The following is an 18,087-nucleotide window of genomic DNA, read 5'->3' as shown; positions in this document are numbered from 1 at the left end:
TAACTATGTAAATTGGTGGAATTGGCCAGAAGTGAGTGACTGTTTCTCAGGAATCAACTAGGAGTGCCAGTTGATTCTCAGGATTCAACTAGGAGTTGGTCACCACATTGTGAGCAGTTGTATATGACATAATTTATTTATCTTGGTTTTCTTTCTCTCTTTTAATTATTATTATTGCAATTAATATTAATATTTTTATTATATTTTACTTTGTTTCTATTATTAAACTATTCTTAACTGAATGCAGAAGTGTTAATTTTTTTTCCCGATTCTTCCACCCATTCCACTGGAGGGTCGAGGGGTAAATATCTGTGTGGAACTTGGTTGCCCTCTGGGGTTAAGCCATGACAGCTGAGAGATGGACGTTTGCTGTTTCCCTTATGGTAGAAAACACAAGTGAAAGGACTTGGGATCAAACTTGATCAAACCTTATTTCTGTCCTAATGTCAACATGTCAAAGTCCCCCCTGCCACTATTTTTTTTTTTTGTTTTGGTTTTCTGTGGTGCAGAAGATAACTTTTGAATTCACTAGTACAAAAGCAAACGATGCATAGTAAATTCTCTTGTAAGAGGGAAAAAGGGTAGCCTTATGTCCTCTGAGATAGCTAATTTGAGCTCCCATGGCTTTTGTCAGTAGCATATGTTAAGAATAAGTTCTTAGAGTGACTTGTCTTTTTTATGGAACTAATGCATTCTCACTGTTTTTTCTGCCTGTGGTTAATTACTGTAGACATTCTTCTATCTGAAAGAGTGGACCTTCAATGCTTTTCCTGCATTTATTCCACTAATGATGTCCAAATTAATTCTTCTAACTTCCTGTACCACTCAAAGATAGGAAATTTGAGATATAATGCACAGAAATAAAAGTTCCTAGGTGCACTTGCTGCATGTGCAAAGCATTTTTTCTTCCTTTAAATTGCAATTTGCATATTGTACTTTGTTTAGCTGTGTGTCTTTGTGCACACAGATTGCTTTCTAGATAGTTCTACATGTAGAGCTCCTAGAAAAAAAGGAGGAAATACATTAGACTTTGTCACCTGAGTACGAGTGATCAGTATTACGCACACTGAAACAAATGGCAAAGTTCGTGTTCATTCTCATGGTGCATAGAATGGTCAAAGATGATAGAATAATGGTCAAAGTAATAAGAATATTAGTAATAATATGCCAAATTCAGTTAAAATCCTCTTTGTTTTATGAGGTGTGGAATGACCATTGGCATTTAGGTCCTAAATGTCAGCTCACAAGTTATTTCTTAAGTGCTTTTCAGTGCTCTCAAATGTCGGACCAAAAATATGAGAAGACTTTGCTGATTTTTAGCTTGAAAATATAGATAAAATTATATTTCTAATTAAATAATAGAAATAATGTTTCCATGTATAAATACATTTCATTATTTTATGGAGTTCTGCATTGACTAAATTCAGGTATACTCACGGATTAAAATTTTACTATTGTCAGGTAGGTCCACTGAAATCAATGCAAGTTCATGCTCTGCCACAGTAAGAAAGTATTTTGATCCAAAATGATAATTCCCAAAAGACATTTAGAGAAGGAACTTTCCTGATATGAAGACTACATTCTAGCATTTAAGACTCTAGATATTCACTTTTGCCAGATGTCAGAGTAAATTCTTAAATAGGGTTGAAATTAATAGAGTTTCTCTGCAAATACCGTCATGCAACAGAGTTTGGAATCTGGCCTTTGGGGTTGTTTGTGTTTGTTTGTTTTTTTCTTTTTTTTTCTTTTTTTTTAAAAAAACCCAATTTTCCTCAAAGACATTATAATTTCCTAATGCCTTTGAGATTGTTCAGTTCCTCTATATACTCTGTTACTATGTAAAATGACCTGATACTATGCAGTGAAATGTAGTATGTATTATTCGAGGACAAACTCCCAGTCAACCTCTAGGGAACTCTGTTTGCCTTGGGGCAAGGTAATTTAGTTCATGCAGCCTCATTAAACTGTAACTTGTAAGATAATTTTTGACTGAAGATTTTCTTCAGAAGAAAATCCCACAAATGAATGAAAAGCTTCAGCTGAGCATTAATGGTAAGGTCTTGTAAAGATTTGTTTACAAGTTACATGTTTAAGCAACTGGCCAGTGAAAGCTGATTCTGGACAACAAACTACTGAGAATACTGGCTTTCTGTGGGACTGGTATGAGACAAATTTTCTTTATGGATTTAATTCAGTCCTATGTTTCCTCTTTGGTTTTGTGAGACTCTGAAAGTGTGGCAGTTTAAAGAACACACGTAAATCAACAGCAGAATATAAAAGAAAAAGAAATGGAACAGTGTTGGGTAAGCTTATTTTCATTTTATGCCATCTTCTTGATCCTGTCAGACAAGCTCATTTGAAATCTCCCATAGGATATGAACAACAAACTGTTAAAAAAAGTGTGCTGAGATTTCCTATATGTTTATGAAAGTGCATATTGTGGCAAGAAGTGTGTGTTAATAGCACTGTTTTATATTTAATCTTCTAGATTCTTGTAGTGGTGATCTTTTATCAAAACCATCTTTTATTGTTCCCCAAAATCCTGAATGTTGTCAGATGACCTTGATGTGGTATGATGATTTTCCTCACTGAGATTTCTTTTTTACCTTTTTTTTTTTTTTTTTTTTTTTTTTTAATGGGAAAAAGAGTGAATGTTTACAGTTAGGGTTTTTTTTTGAGGGATTGCAACATGTTTGTAATTTGTGTGAAAAGTAGGTAAAATAAATCTGAAAGCTAACAAACAAATTAAGCATTCATGTGAGGAAATGCCAGAGCTGTCTGCCCAGATTAGCTATCTAAATCTTTGCTGTGAAATGGCACTGCCTTCTCTGCCCACCAACAGATATGCAGTAAAAATAAAAGTTTGTTCAGCTACCCCTTCCACTGTCTCTTGTCCAAAAATTTCTTCTCAAAGTCTGGATAATTCAAAGTGCATGTATTATTTTTTGAGTTATATACTTCCTGAATATTAAAAGTAAAAAGCAACAAGAAAACTACACTTTGCAGGCAGACTGACTTTTTTTTCCCTGAGAGTTTACGTGTTTGTTTAATAAAAAAGATTTGTCTCTATCTCTCTGCCAAACTTCAGTGTTATAACTCTATTTGTACCTTAACTAAGATTTTATTTGTTATGTTTATCTTTATCCTCTCACTCAATACCCAGTGGAGAACTTTTCCCAGCTAGTCTAAAACTGGAGCTGGCAGTCCCTTGGCTGCAAGCACAAATTACAGTCAACAATTTTGGTTTCGATCTGCAGCACTAATAAAAATACTAAGTTATTTGTGTTTGTTTGTAGGCACTTGTGCATACAGACCATGCATCTAAAGTAATGCACAGAAGTGCATTGTAAGATAAAAGCTGATGTTCAGCCACAATCCTTTAAATTGCATGGAAGAGCCTGGCAGGGATGCTGAAATTGAATCAATCCAATTGAATTTGAAGCAAATGTTACTCATCTATCAGGAATATTATTCTGGGTTGAGCTCCAGTTCTACTGCAATGCTCTTCTAAAAATTCCATAGGATTATTTAATAATCCTGCGTGGCTAGTGGCTCTGATTTAAACATTGCTCGAGTTCTAAACTGGTGTTACCATGTAGTGTCCCAGTCAATTCTTGTGTCCTGGTTTAGAGGAAATAGTGCCATCCAACGAAACTTCCTTTCCTTACCTAGGAATCACAGCTTTCCTCCAAGAGCTTCAAATCAGACATTGAGCAGAGGGTACCTGCTGAAGGAAGAGCAGTTGAAAGAAACCCAGTTACTCCTCATTTGCTTTGATGGCTCTGAAATCCTTACCAATGTGCATTTCTTTTCCAAGCTGGTTGCACCTTTGAAAGGTCCAATTACTGAGTTTATTGTAGAGTAACTCTTTGCATCAGGTTGATTACATTCATTATTTTGTTGGAGAAAATAAAATTTCAAGAAGTGAACTACCATGTCATTGAAAAGAAATATATGTAATAATAATGAAAAATATATGCTGTGAATCTTCTTTCTGAAGGTATACTCCAATAGTGAAGTAGCATTTGGGAAATGATTACCTGAAGAGAAATACAACACTAACCAAAATGAAAATACTTGAATCTTCTACTTCCCTGTTGGTCCTGTTTCATAACTGTAACATATTGTCTTGAAAGTAAAAAGGCAATATATTGGAAAATAACTTGCCAGACTAAAATTCCTCTATACCACATACATCTGCCTTAGTGACAAGTGTGCTTTTGTGTTACAGATATATAGGTATGAAACTTAATTTTCCTTTGTCTTTTTTTTTTTTTTTTTTTTTTTTGGCAAACATAAGCAGCATGCAACCAGCCTTTTTTAAAATTAGAGGAACTATTTGTATGATTGAAGAGGAAATACTGTAACAGTTAGCTGAGTTGGAACCTTGCATCTCATCTGGGCCCTTTGTCCAAGAAAAATATTTTTGTATTCATAATCCCACCTAAATTAGGCTTGACTTTGATATCTTAATTTTTCTTACTATTGAAAATAATTGTTGATTTTTAACCTGACTTTAACAAGGCCTAGAGAAAGATGACAATATTTTATTGTTAAATAGTACTAAAAAGACATAAACTTCAGGAGAGCTGTGGTTTTGTAACTTATTTGTCATATGTGGAAATGTGTTTCTGGAATATCAGGAGTCTTTAAAATGTCAAGACCAGAAATATAATTTCTTAAACGTATATAATATTTAAAAGATTACTTTATTTGTGTGAATATTTTTTTTTCTTTTTGCTTCACTGGTTTAGAGGCCTTTTCTTTTAGATATCTTTCCTAAAGATTAACATAATAGCCTCCTGATATGACAAACGTGGTGGAAATTCTGCATAATTTAAGGATTGTCAAGAAATGAAGACTTAAAAAGGTCTTTATTTTCAGAATGATCCCTTAAAAGGTACTATCATCTCAATTTTTTGACAATAACAGAGCAGAATGACAACCATGTGGCTAAATAGATCCCTTTGGTTTGGTTTCAACTGAACCTGCAAATTTACAGCTTTGTTATCTTTTCTTCTTGATACATAATGGTTTGATATAATTTGCAACTCCAGGCCAATAAAGTTCATAGTGATTAATTTGGGTAGTGTGTAACTTGAGGGTACAGCCAAGTGTTGTAAATTATTAGACTCTTTGCCCATGGAAAATACAATGTTTTCATTCTGAGATGTACTGTACAAAATTATGCACTTTTGTTGCTCCATTATTAATTCACCTTCCATCTGTTCTAAATGTGCTTGTACACAGTACCTGAATTCTTTAAAAGCCTAACAGAGCATGTTATCATAACTTAATGTACGAGTAAAGAGAAAATTTGACACAGGATTTCCATATCAGTGTGCAATATACATGCTGAATTCCCTAGTAGGTTTAATTTTTAACCCCTGTCTTTCTTCTGAGGTAAATATTTCACTGACTGATTTGATTAACAACCATTTTTGTTGTATGCATTTTATTTTAGTTGGCTAGCAATGACCTCCTGAGTTTTGTATTTTATACATGTTATCAGGAGACTGGCAGAGGGCAGTTTGTTTTTTCAGCTTTAATGTAACTCCCTTCTTACAATTTTTTATATTCCTTGTTTTGGGAAAGTAAAATTTTAGACCTGAGCCCTCTTCTACTCTAGTGTTCCTGGGGTCTACCTGACAGAGCCAGTGCTGGTGCGTAGTAATGCAGCTTACTTTATTATTTTAGACTTTTTGACCTCTCATTTCTGTTGTTTAAGTTTCTAGCATTCTCAGAATTTATACTGTCAGGAATGAGTCAGTAATGTTTTGGGCTTGAAAGAAGAGCAATGAACACAAAACCACCCATTTTGTATTGCACTTTGTGCAATTTTTTTTTCAGTGCACTAAAGTATGCACTGAGTGAAATATTTATTGCTTTGATAGAAAATGAAGGAATTCCATGGAAATGAGAGGGTAGTAATGCAGAAATAAGCTTCAGAGATGGACAGAAAAACTCGATGTGGAGGACTGGAGAATGTGAGAAAGAGCAGAACAGCAGTGCCAAGTAAAATTTGGAATATTTTAGAAAAAAAGAATTCTACTTGTTTCATCCTATGGTCCTTATGGCTCCTGCCTCTTATTTGTTCAGATAATTTTGTTCTCTTCCTTGAAATTCAGTTAACACCTTCCCCATACCACTTCACTTCCTAGCTGTACAGAGCTTTTATATCTATGTAGCTATACTCACTGGTATGCAAGTTTTGGAACAAAATATGAGTAGGTGTTTTAGGGCTGTTTATTTTCCTTATAGTATATAGAAATATTGTTTTATAGCTTTTCCTAGCAATCTCTTGCTATTACAATATCCACAATCAGTTGTGTTGGCAGTTTCTGGCATACAAATGACAGATTGAATAGTTAAAATCAACACTAAAAATTGAATTGGCTCATGTGTCAAAGCATCTGAAAGGTTTTTGAACTATCATGTCTGCTGATATGGAAAACTTTGTCATCTGAGCACTTCTAGACTGCAGCTGGTGGGGATACCCTTAGTAGGGCTGCTTGGTGAAATCAGATGTTTGGATATTTCTCCCTCTGTAGAAGAAAATTTAGAAATATTAGTCACAACTTGACAACCTATCACAGTGTAGGCTAAAGAACTGTATCTGCTTTAACCTATTTACTTTGCCGTATCAAGTAAACTCAGACAATATAATTCTATTACTTCATGACTCTGTTTCACGTGACTTTTTTTTTTACATCCTAGCATTGTAGAAAAGAACCCCATGATTAAGTGGTAATATATATAAAGATTTTGTTACTTCCTATTTGAACTTTATAAACTTGCATGCATTTCTATTTCTAGGACATAACATATTTAGTTTCTCTAGGGTAAACTCATCCTGAATTTTGTGTCCTTCTTAAGCTCTCAGTTTTCTTCAATCCTTTAGATTAAAGTTTCTTTCAGAGGATGGAGATGACATAAACGATCCTTATGTATCACGGGATATAGAATTCAAAGTGTGAGGTCAGATTGATGATACATGGGGCCCTACAGCATCTTTTTTTGGTGTACGAAAGGCTTGCTTCTGTTAATCAACCAGCCCTTTAATTGACTAAACTGACATATCTCTCCTAACTAAAAGCAAGAGCTCTTGACAATGCTAATTATATAAAATGGAATTTTCACCTGAAGTTATGAGAAAAAGCTTGCCTTAGAGGTGATGTAGAAGTTACACTGAAACTGAATCTGAAATCACTTCACATGTGATAACTTTGACCTTTACCTTTTAAGAAGATATTGGTGTAAAACTTAAAATAAATCATTATACTTGATCAAGAAAGTGAAGGGAAAAAAGGTACTTCTTACCTTTTTTTTTCTTCGCAAAGAAAATGTTTTCCTATATCACCAGGTACTTGATTTTGTTTATGCATGTAATTTGTTCTGTAAGAACATATTTCCTATCCTATCAAAATAAAGGGTATAATTTTTGCTCTTTTTTGTAAGAGTTTGCTCCACTTTTCCACTTTTGTAACAGTTTGCTCCACAGTCTCCACTTTTCTGTTATTCTCTGGGTCTCAGTGTTTTATAGTCAGTGAATGAAATTCTGATCCCTTGAAATATGTACGTATGTCTAGAAAATCTTAGCGTAACTCCAGGAAATGCACATTTTCTTAATATGCATATTAAAATAGTCAATAGCTTAGATGAATAATTATATTTCGATAAGTACTTGTGCAAACACAGATTAAGCTTTAGAACTTACCTGCCATATTTTTTTCATATAAGCATTTTTGGCACTATTTCAGGATAAAACAGGAATGGAATTTGATACTAGAGTGCCGTAAGAAAGGTATTCCTCAATCAAAATACCTCAAGAATGGCTTTGTAGACATCAGTGAGAAGAACCTGGACACCCATGGAAAGAATCCTCAGCTCAAGAAGAGTCATGCCTTGTCAGATGGAGTAAATAAAGAACAAGACAAGTTTATTTTTCAGCTTTCTGGAGAGCAGTGGACGGTAAATCTAATGAAAAATATGTTTCTATTGGTGAAGAGTTTGGGTGTCTTAGACTGTATCTTTTAATCTCACTCTTTTTATGGCAAGTGCATATGAAATTGATGCTTTTGCAGTGTTAGAAGTGGCCAAAGTATTTTCTACCTCAGCCTGAACTAGTGGTGTAGTTTTCAGGTATGAGTATTTTATATTCTCTGCTGATACATGTAATTCATCCCTTTCAAAAGTTTTGGTATGGGAAATAATATTGCAACAAGGTCTTTTTCTCTAAAATTCCCCAGAGCATGAAGAAAGATGCAAATAATGTTTTTGGCTTATTGCTGTCTTCTACTAATCAGAGATCTGTATTATTGCTCTAATGGTGTGATAACACTTTCTCAAGCTCTGCTCAGTTTAAAACTAATATTAGCATCAATCCACAAGGGTCTTACTGAAAAAAAGCACATTTGACTTGCAGATGTGTTTATTTTGAAATAGCAGCTTGCAGGTAAGATGTGAATTAGTGCTGGCTTGAAATTGAGGAAGTGGTGGGTTAGAGGTAGTCTGAAGATTTCTGGAGTTATAAAAGCTTTGATAGAAATGTATTTGGAGAAACATTACTTTATTAATGATAATGTGAAATTAAAATTTTGAATTTCATGTAGCATTGTCATTAAAAAAAATAGTTCAAAACATTGATAAAAAACTAGGATTATTTTTGATTGACCTGAAGTGTAACTTTATCCTAGATTTGATCTTGAATCAGATGGTGTTTTCTTTTTCAGTTTTCATTTTTCTTTCTTGCTTTAATTTTCTTCTGAATAAACATACAATATTTGAAATTTCTGGTCTATAGAAAACTCTGGTTCCCATTCAACTCTACTAAGGAGACTCTTTCTTCAACTGATACCAATCATTCACCTGGTGGGACTGGTTTTCAGGCAGCTATCATATCTCTTCTTTCAAGAACTTGGGATTTTGAAAGTGATGTTTAAGATGTGTAGTCAAATACTACATTCTTTTGGGTATTGTAAACCTTAGAGGTACTTTAGAAATTAAAAAAATAGACACTGACTTTACAGATCCTTGGATACTGAAACAGTAGCACCTGCAAATATCCTTAATGCATCAGGATGTAGAAGGTTGCATAATTAAACTTTTCTGTTGCTTATTTCCTCTTGCCAAACCATTAAAATTTTGCTTTGTCACCATAAGCTCAGCTTTACATTAGGAGGCAAAATCAAACACACATGTTTTGTTCTGTTTTCCAGAATATTTAATTTTAATTTGATGTTCTGAAAAATTCATTTTAAGAGAAATTGGAGTACTGTTATGTACTGTTATATTATGCCACCTTGAGCAGTACATTCCTAACCACCATGGGTTTTGATATCTTCTTATCAGATGCTCAATGTGTCCATATCAAGCAGCCATCAAGTCTCATTGTCCAGCTCTAGTCTAGCTAAAGTTGGTTTCCTGTTTCAACAACGAACTGGCGTAGTTAGATGTCTGCAGATAAAAATACAATCACAGCTGATTTATTTAGATCAGTACTCCTTCAAAATTGAAATGTCACTTTCTAACAGCTGACAATTATTTTAAAATTGCAAAAACTCACTTGACAAAACTCCAAAAGAAGTGTATATTCACCTACTGCAAAAATTTTTTAAAGTTTTTGTCTCTTATATAAATCATACCACTTATCTTGCTTTTTAAAATCTGAACTGTTGCTTCTGAACCAAAGACAGAATCAGATGCTATAGTCTTTTCTCCTGTTACTTTTTCACAAAAAGAAAGTATTCACATTTAAGCAAAATGAATTTTCAGACTATAAAAACAATGCTGCACAGTCTGGCAATCTGCACATGAACAAAATCTGTGGACATATGACTGTTTTCTCAGAGAAGTCTGTATGTTATGTAAATGGGAGCTGTGGTGTCAGTCGTGGTTTAGGTTTTTTATGATGTGTTTTGCACAAAAATACACCTATGAGTTGAAAGTTTCGGTGATTAAGCACTCAGGGACTCGGGGAAGTCAGAGTTGGGATTACCTGTGCAGATTTATGGGCACATAACAAGCTGGATTTGCTGTTGACTGGCCACTTACCATTGGCAGCAGCAAATAGCACGGTCCTGTAAAGTATCCATTTGGGGATGAGCTGCTGAATCTTCTATCTTCCTTTTAGCTGATAAGTATTTCTATTATGTTTCACCTTTTCTCTCATCTATGAAGCAGTAATATATCCTCTAGAGAGTTGATAGCTAAATCTGAGCAGGTTGTTGGTGTGACTTAGAGGTTTAATTTTGAGAACAAGGCTTGCTTCTGAGCTGTACCATTTCTTTTTATGGATGCTGGGAAGCTAAGTCACACAAAGGAGTAATCCCCAGCATAGGGATGTGGCTTTAACACATCCTTTTCATACGTTTCAATGTCAAAGTGCTCAGGGTGTCTAGATGGTAAAAATGTAGCCTGGTTAGAAAGAAGCTGCTGCTTTGTGCTCCATATTCATATAGCATCTGGCTTACTGATTCTGCATTGTTGAGTAGGAGCTTAAAAAAGGGATTTGTAAAACACTGTATGATGGAATCATAGAATTGCTTAGACTGAAGAAGACTCTTAAGTTATTTCAGACAAACTATTAACCTAGCAGTTGAGGGATGTAGTCATTGCCTTTGGTCATGCTTCAGCAGAAGCGCCATGAGGCTATCTGGCGCCTGGAGAACATGGTCTCTCCTTATCTCTGAGCATACCCTACATAGCCAGAGTACTTGTGGATACCTAACTATATTTAGCCAGCCACAAGAGTTTGGGATAACTTGGCTAAATATTTTGAAAATAATCTGGATTGTGCCTTTTTGAAAATAGTGTCAAACCCTCTTCTGAGAACCTTAGTAAAGATGAAAATCAGAGTAGATCACATCTTTTGAATTCCTATTAGTAATTCCTTCCTTTGAGACTTCATGCCACTTTTTTCACCATCTCTCAAATATCATCGATATGATAATGTATTTTCATTAGGTGGAGACCCACTGTTCCTTGTAAAGGATTTATTTTAACACATCTGAGAAAAGATAAAACTCTTTGACAGCAACAAAATAGTAAGGGGAAAAGGGTAATAATTTTGTGATAATTAGCTTTAACACTTTCTGATATGTTTCTACTTTTAGTGTTCACAACTATGGGCCTCCTTAAAGGCATATATTTCTGTGAAGAAAATTAATAGAGTGAGTGATTTATGGATTTAAAGCCAAGGAATTATGACATAGTGTTAAAGTAGATAAGGGAGCAGTGCAGCTTGTGCTTTTAACAAAGCTAGAATGACAATGACATCAGTGAAAAGAGACTGGAAATAAGAAGAATCAAATACAAATCAGGTTTTCTTAGAAGCAAGAATAACAATCTTAAACATGACACAGCTAGCACTGGGCTTGCCTTGCAAGGGATAAGTACAGAAATGAAAACTATTTTGATTCCAGGAAAACAAAAGGAGAAAATGTTAGATTGCAACAGTGAATGGCACACTACAGTGTTCTGTGTAGCTCACATGAAAGTAAAACGCTCACACAAAAAATACTAGCTTAGACAAGTAGGCACAAAATAGTAGCTAAAGAGACTTGAACTTAATTTAACAGTATATGAATTCTGAAAAAAAATTGTTTTCTCTTTATGCAGATCCTTATTCAAGTCCCTCTGAATCTGAAAAACATTTTGTAACTTGGGTTGTGGTTTAACCATGCCTGTCCATGTAGTTAGCTTCAGCCTATGGGCAGTGGTTGATAACTACATTTATGACATAGTCTTACCTTTGTCTGTCAAAGCTCCCTCTGGCTGGGGCTGTTTGATAATAAACTTAAGGTTCAGGGGTCCTTGTCTCCCTTTTACATACCAGACAAATATTTTAGGCTGGACACTAGGGAAATGTTCTTCACAGAAAGAGTGATTGGCAATGGAATGGGTCGCCCAGGGAATTTGTGCAATCATTGTCCCTGAAGGTGTTTAAGAAAAGAGTGGATGTGGCACTTGGTACCATGGTTTGACAAGGTGGTGTTAGGTCATAGCCTGGACTCGATGGGCTCAAAGGTCTTTTCCAAGCTAGTTAATTCTGTGATTCTGTGGTTCTGTGACTCAAGTGTCTACCTCCCATGGATGTGCATTTCTGCCAGCCGGGGACAGCAATGAATCAGTATTTGCAGTTAGGAAAGAAAAGAGCATACCGTAAAAAATGGTCTGGTCTCATCATAACAGAATCACAATCTGATATTGCGAATGAAATTGAATGGGTTTTCTTTTCTTTTTCTCTTTTAATAAAAAAGGGGCAGAACCCAGTTATCTTGCCCCTGCAGTGAGTCTCCTAAATCTTCCTGTGTTTGCAAAACACTTGGGACTTAGAAAGCATGAGAATGGTGTGTTGTGCTACAAGTAATTTCAGGTTTCCAAGGTATGTTTCAGAAAAATAAATTTTTTTTTTGGGAGTTTTACAGGCAAACACACTGTGAAATATATATATATATATATATATATATATATATATATATGTATATATATATACATATACACATACATATGGATTATGGACCTTTGAATTTTGTGTTTGAATTGAATGTCTAGGGGAAAAAAGCACAATTGATGTAACACTTGAGAACCTCTGTACACATAAACATGTATCTACTTGATTAAATTAGCTCTTTAGAGAAACAGTACCATTAGTACTAGAAACTGAGGCAAAATAATGCCATGAATATTCATATGAATTTTTAAATTAAATCACTTTAACTCTGTTTTTCCCCTCTGAGTGTTTACTTTCTGCTGTTAATTAATGAATGTTTATTCTCTAGCGAATCAGTGAATTTTATATATTTTTCACAAAACATTCAGGATAAACAAATTTTTAAATGTTATGTTATCAATATTGGCAGAGGAAAGCTGATGATGCTTCTCAAATACAGAAGAGGAGTGCTCTTGGCTATGCTGCTTTTCCTAAGTAGAGGATTTGGGTGCATACCAACTTTAAAAAACTTTAATGTCAGAAGTGCAAGTAAGTAAGTGGTGGTAAAATTCCTTACTCATAAATCATTATTTTCTTGCATTTAATTTCCTCACACAACAAGGCAGCAAATTACTATTTTTGTATTTATTCTCACAATTTTATTGTCTAACATAATATGTGTTTTCACTGAGAACAGAAAATTTCCATTTGTTATTCACAAGTGTTTCTCACACTGATGTATTTATTTCCTACAAAGGGTCAAAAAGCATTACTGTATTGAATGGACAGGGAAAATCTCTCTTGCACGTATGTAAATTCCCTGGCGATTTCCCCCTGGGAAAAAAAAAAGACCAAAAACCAAAAAAAAAAAAAAAAAAAAACCAAACCAAAAACGACATTCCTGACTCAGTCATGACCACATTTGTTATTAAAGGTGGTCCCACTACATACTATATTTCATAGAATCATCGAATCAGTAAGGTTTGAAAAGACATTGAAGTTCATTGATTCCAGCCATTAACCTAACACTGCCAGGTCCACCAACTAACCAGTGACCCAAAATGCCTTGGGAATGTATAGCCTAGTGGCACTGCCGGGATGCAATCCCTCTTTGCTTCTGGGCTCCAGCCAGTCAGGAGCTGGAGTGCAAGAGGCATGGGAGAGGCTAAGGGCAGGGTCTTTGCTTGGCCCATAGAAGAGGACCGTGGGGGCTCTCCTGCTCTGCCTGTCGGCATAGGCTTTGCCTCCTCTCCTCTTTGTCTCATGAAGCAACAGGCACAAGTGAGCAGGGCTGGCAAATCATCCTGTTTGATTGACATGTGCACAAAAAGCCCCCACACTGCTCCCTTGGGACTGTGATGTCCCACCACATATTTGTAAATGCTCATGGTTGAAAGGAATGACAAAAGTCAGAGGGTCCAAAAAAGCTCACAGAGTTTTATCAGTATATTACTGGTACAATTTGATATTAAATTTCTCTGCCCAAATGAAGGTGCAAATTAGACCAAATACTGGTAGAAGAACACCAATTTTACTTTGTGTGTCAACTTTATTAAAAGTATGGGGAAAAAAGGCTGAGGTGGGGAGGAGGCAGAAAGAGATAAAGAGATAGAGGAGATAGTTCAAGCAGAAGACAGTTACCAGTGAGTGCTTGTTTAAAGTATATGCTGCAAATGTTATTAAGCCTTGCCTTAAATTTTGATCGATGGTCACAGTCTTTGATCACGTCTTCATCCATGGTGCTGATGTGAACATACCATACAGAGGGAGAAAATAAGGATGAAGCTGAAGAGACAATGCAATAAATCATTGTATGAAACAATTAGCATTCCAATAATTTAGAAAATAAATCCAGTTAACAACATCATTCCAAACTGCAGTAACTATGAGCCCCACCCTAAGGAGTTCTAATGATCTGAGTGTAGACATCAACCATGATGTCTGCATGGGGCTCCAACCATTAAACCTGTCATTTGGCTTCATGGATTGAAACAATTCTGCAGTTTAGCCAGTTATTTCTTTCATCTTAGCTCACACTTCCTTAATGGAAGTGGAGGCATAATGAATGGTTATACAACATTCTGTGTTGGGTAAATTTAATATTCCACACACATATTGTTCTTTAAGTAATTGGTCTTGTAAAGCCTTTTTTGATACTTGTTGGACTTGGTATTTCAGTTCTCCAGAGGCGCACTTTGTCCAATTGTTTGATGTATGCATTTGCCATGTTATGTTTGCTATTGCCCTTGATGTGGTCTGATAACTATATAAGGTGTATCTTAAATCTCAAAGCTAATCCAAATGGTACAAGACAGCTCCTTATCTTGCAAATCCAGGTGTCATTATAGTCCATCAAATATATTTAGGGAAACTATGGATGCAAAATAGTCTTTAACAGGCAGTGGGTGTGAGGGATTGCACAAATACTGCCTGTTTGATATGGGTTTGTTCAGTGCATCTTGATTTCTAGGAACTGGGCCCAAAGTCAAGCCATAGGGTGAAAAAGTCCCAAATTAGGCCTGTGGAGTATGTGCTTGGGCATGTAACGTCCCTCAGTGCTTTGTCGAAGGGTACCGCGGCTATGTGTTACTTTTCTCGGGCCCAGTCAGCTCTCGAGCGCCTGGCTTGGGCGTCTCAGCTTCTTGTCAGGGCCGGGGTTCACCGAAATTCCCGGGCACTTCTGCTGCCGCGCTCTGGGGTGGGCTGTTGGCCGCGCTTCGCTGTTGGCGCGAGGGAAGAAACAAAGAGGCAGGGAATTTGTCCAAATCCGTCCGCGTGGCAGCTGGATGCTTTATTGGCTGCAAGATCTGTGGTGGAAAAGCTGCAGCCCGCTCCCAACGTCACACGGACAAAAATGGCCCCGAGCATGGAGCAGAGCAGAGTGGGATGAAATAGGGGTGGGACAGTGCGGACCGGGAGTCCTTCTGCCCAATGGATACAGACGTTATGGTGATGATGTGTACTACAGCGACCAATGGGAACACGGCAGGGGCGGACATGGGGCTTTGGGGTGAGTGGGACCGTGAGAATGGGTTGATGGGCATAGAAACCTCAGGAGTAGGCAGGGAGTGGTTACAAGAGTGACAGGGGGAAAACTCCAATGGCAGGCAGCCTGGAGCTAACCACAGTGGTGGGGGAAAACCTGGGAGGTGCATGAGGGTACACAGAACCGGAAAACTAACAAAGAAAAAACCCATAATTTGAACCCAAACCCAGGATGCAACAGGGTGCCATATTGGGATAGAAGTGCAGAGATGACAGGCTATGGGCAAAGCTTCTTAGGTAGCCTTGCTCCTTTTTTATTTGTGGCACAGTTACTTGCTACACTGAGGTTGGACCCACCTTGGCAGATCCAATTTGGTGCCTTGTGGGTGTGTGTATTTGACTGTCCCGGTGCTCTTCCTTTGCCTCATGTGGAAGGGGCATGGAAAGACTCTCTTCCTCAGTACTCCAATTTTTGTCTGTTCTGTCCTCTTCTTGGGACAGCTCATGGTCTCTGTTATCTTCCAGGTATTTCTCCCTCTTAGCTAAGGCCTCTGCCTCAGTTGCTGTTGCTGACAGAAGTGGCCCTTGCTGCCTGCTGAGGACACGGGCTTCTATCTGGCTTGATGAGGAGGAGCTGGGATGTGACCAGCAGGGCCTGTGAATTGCAGATTCCTGGCTCTGTCTGTCTGCTCCTCTGGATGGTGCTGTCATCCTCATACCCACCATTTCAGCCATCCAGGGGGGCTCATAAAGCAGGGTCCAAATTGGGCCCATTTCTCTACTGCTTAGAGGTGGGCTACTGAGGTGGGATACTCCATTTTTAAAACCCTAGTTAGTACTCTGACCATGGCTGATGTGTGAGGGGCGGGAGAGGCTTCTCTTTTCTACCACTCCAACTTTGGTTTTCATTGTGTTCCACTTGAAACAGGTGTTGGAGGTCGTAGAGTTTCAAGCATTCCCTCTCCTCTACAAAGAACTTCTTGGTCTCTAGTACTTCCAGGCCTGCCCCTGCTGCTGCCCCTGCCCATTGCCCACTGAGGGTGTGGGCTTCCAGAGGGCTTGGTGAGGAGCTGGGGGGTGGGCAGCAGGGGCTGTGTGCAGCAGCTCCCTGGCTCTCTGCCTCTGCTGCTGTCACCTTCTTGGTGATGTCAGAAGCTGCTGCCTTGGACATTTCTTGAGCTTCAGTGGTGAGAAGCATACAGTGATCCTCTGCCTGCAGTGCTGCCTGTGGCTGTACCAGTGTGTTGCTACAGTGACGATCGTGATCCAGGGAGGCCACAACAGCGACAGGGAAAATAGACGAGACAAGTCTCTGTTGTTTAGCATGGAAGTCCATTTTATTCCCCCCCCCCCCCCCCCCCCCCCCCCACCCCGTGCCAGGGGAAACAGGGGGGCAGAGTCCTGGGAGCCTGAGCAAAGTCCAGAGAGCCCCAAGCCGAGAGCAGAGAGAGCAGATTGAGGTCTGTGGGGTTTTATCATGTGTCCCATGGGAGGAGTCTTAAATTCAGATTACAGCCTCCTCAGAATGGGAAGGGTCCACATATGGCTGCATGTGGTCCACCTATGGGCAGGAGGAGAAAGATGAAGAGGAGGAAGAAGAGGAGGAGGAGGAGGAAAAGGAGTCGGTGGTCCCATCCCCCAGTCCTTCACCCTCTGCCTCTTTGGTAGCCTCTGCCACTGAGGCATCCAGGAGAGATGCTACCTCCTGAGGGAAGTGCTCTCCTGTGACTGGGCACTCCAGGTCTTAGTGCTCTTTAAGTAACCTCAGGGCCAGTGTGTGGCCTTTCGTAACAGTGGTCTCTAGGCACCATGAGACCCCTGCATCACAAAGGGCCCTGGAATGTGCTGTTGTGACAATGGGCCACACCCCAGCACCCTTATAACACCGCAGTGGGATGTGCAGTGCAGAGCTGTCTGGGACTGGGTGGACCCAGCTGGAAGCAGCAATGCGTGGCATAATGCAGACCTTGCACTCTCTACACAGAGGCTCCAGCTGACCTAAACCATCCCCTCCAACATAGCCCCACTGCTTGTGGCCCTGCTGAGCTCAGCCCTGCCTATCTTCAGCTGCTTGAGGTGTCATCACTCTGGGCAGCCAGTGGTTGGGGAGTGATGTCCAGATGTCAGAAGGAAAAATTACTTGTTGAATTGCCCTGTTAACATTTAGGGCTTGCCACCCAGCAACCCTTTCTGTGCAAAACTGTACATTAATAAAAGAATGCTTGTGTGGATTGGCCTTTTACACACTGGGTGAAAGAAAACACACAGTTTTCTTGCTGTTTTGGGACAGCAGGGGGGACATGGGGACAGTTCCAGTGTTGTGCTGGGGATCTGCAGCAGGGAGTACCTGGAACTAACTTCAAATTTTTTAGACAAGTGGGTGATTTGGATCCAAAATTTTATTTTGGCTCATAACACATAGAAGTATAGAGCTGGAAAATAAACCAAACTTAAATTTCTTAGAGCTTTGATCACAGTTTTAGTTCAGGCTCAGGTCTAGCAGGTGAATTCTCTCCTAATTAGAGATATTATAATCAGCAATGGTAGTATGTTTGTTATTTATTTCCTTTTAAAACTTTTTTCTCTTCCAAAAATCAAACAAGTTTGAGGCATTGTTTTGCTGTAAAAGGCAAAAGACTGACTATCCTTCAAGTGTCAGTCTTCATGCA

At 38.1% G+C, this 18,087-nt stretch overlaps 1 protein-coding gene across 3 annotated transcripts in view; it reads left to right on the top strand.

Moving 5' to 3' along the window:
* LRRC2 (leucine rich repeat containing 2) overlaps window positions 1-18,087 on the top strand; it is a 111,858-nt gene that overhangs the window by 51,675 nt on the left and 42,096 nt on the right. For all 3 annotated transcript variants that reach the window (XM_068175813.1, XM_068175812.1, XM_068175811.1), the window contains exon 3: window positions 7,761-7,971. In XM_068175813.1, coding sequence (XP_068031914.1) covers window positions 7,761-7,971 — 211 coding nt within the window. The remainder of the gene's footprint in view (window positions 1-7,760; window positions 7,972-18,087) is intronic.

Source organism: Anomalospiza imberbis, chromosome Z (assembly GCF_031753505.1).
Source record: "Anomalospiza imberbis isolate Cuckoo-Finch-1a 21T00152 chromosome Z, ASM3175350v1, whole genome shotgun sequence".
In the NCBI taxonomy this organism is placed as follows: Eukaryota; Metazoa; Chordata; class Aves; order Passeriformes; family Viduidae; genus Anomalospiza; species Anomalospiza imberbis.
Note: the sequence above shows the minus strand (reverse complement) of the source record. Positions and strands in the feature narration are given on the sequence as shown.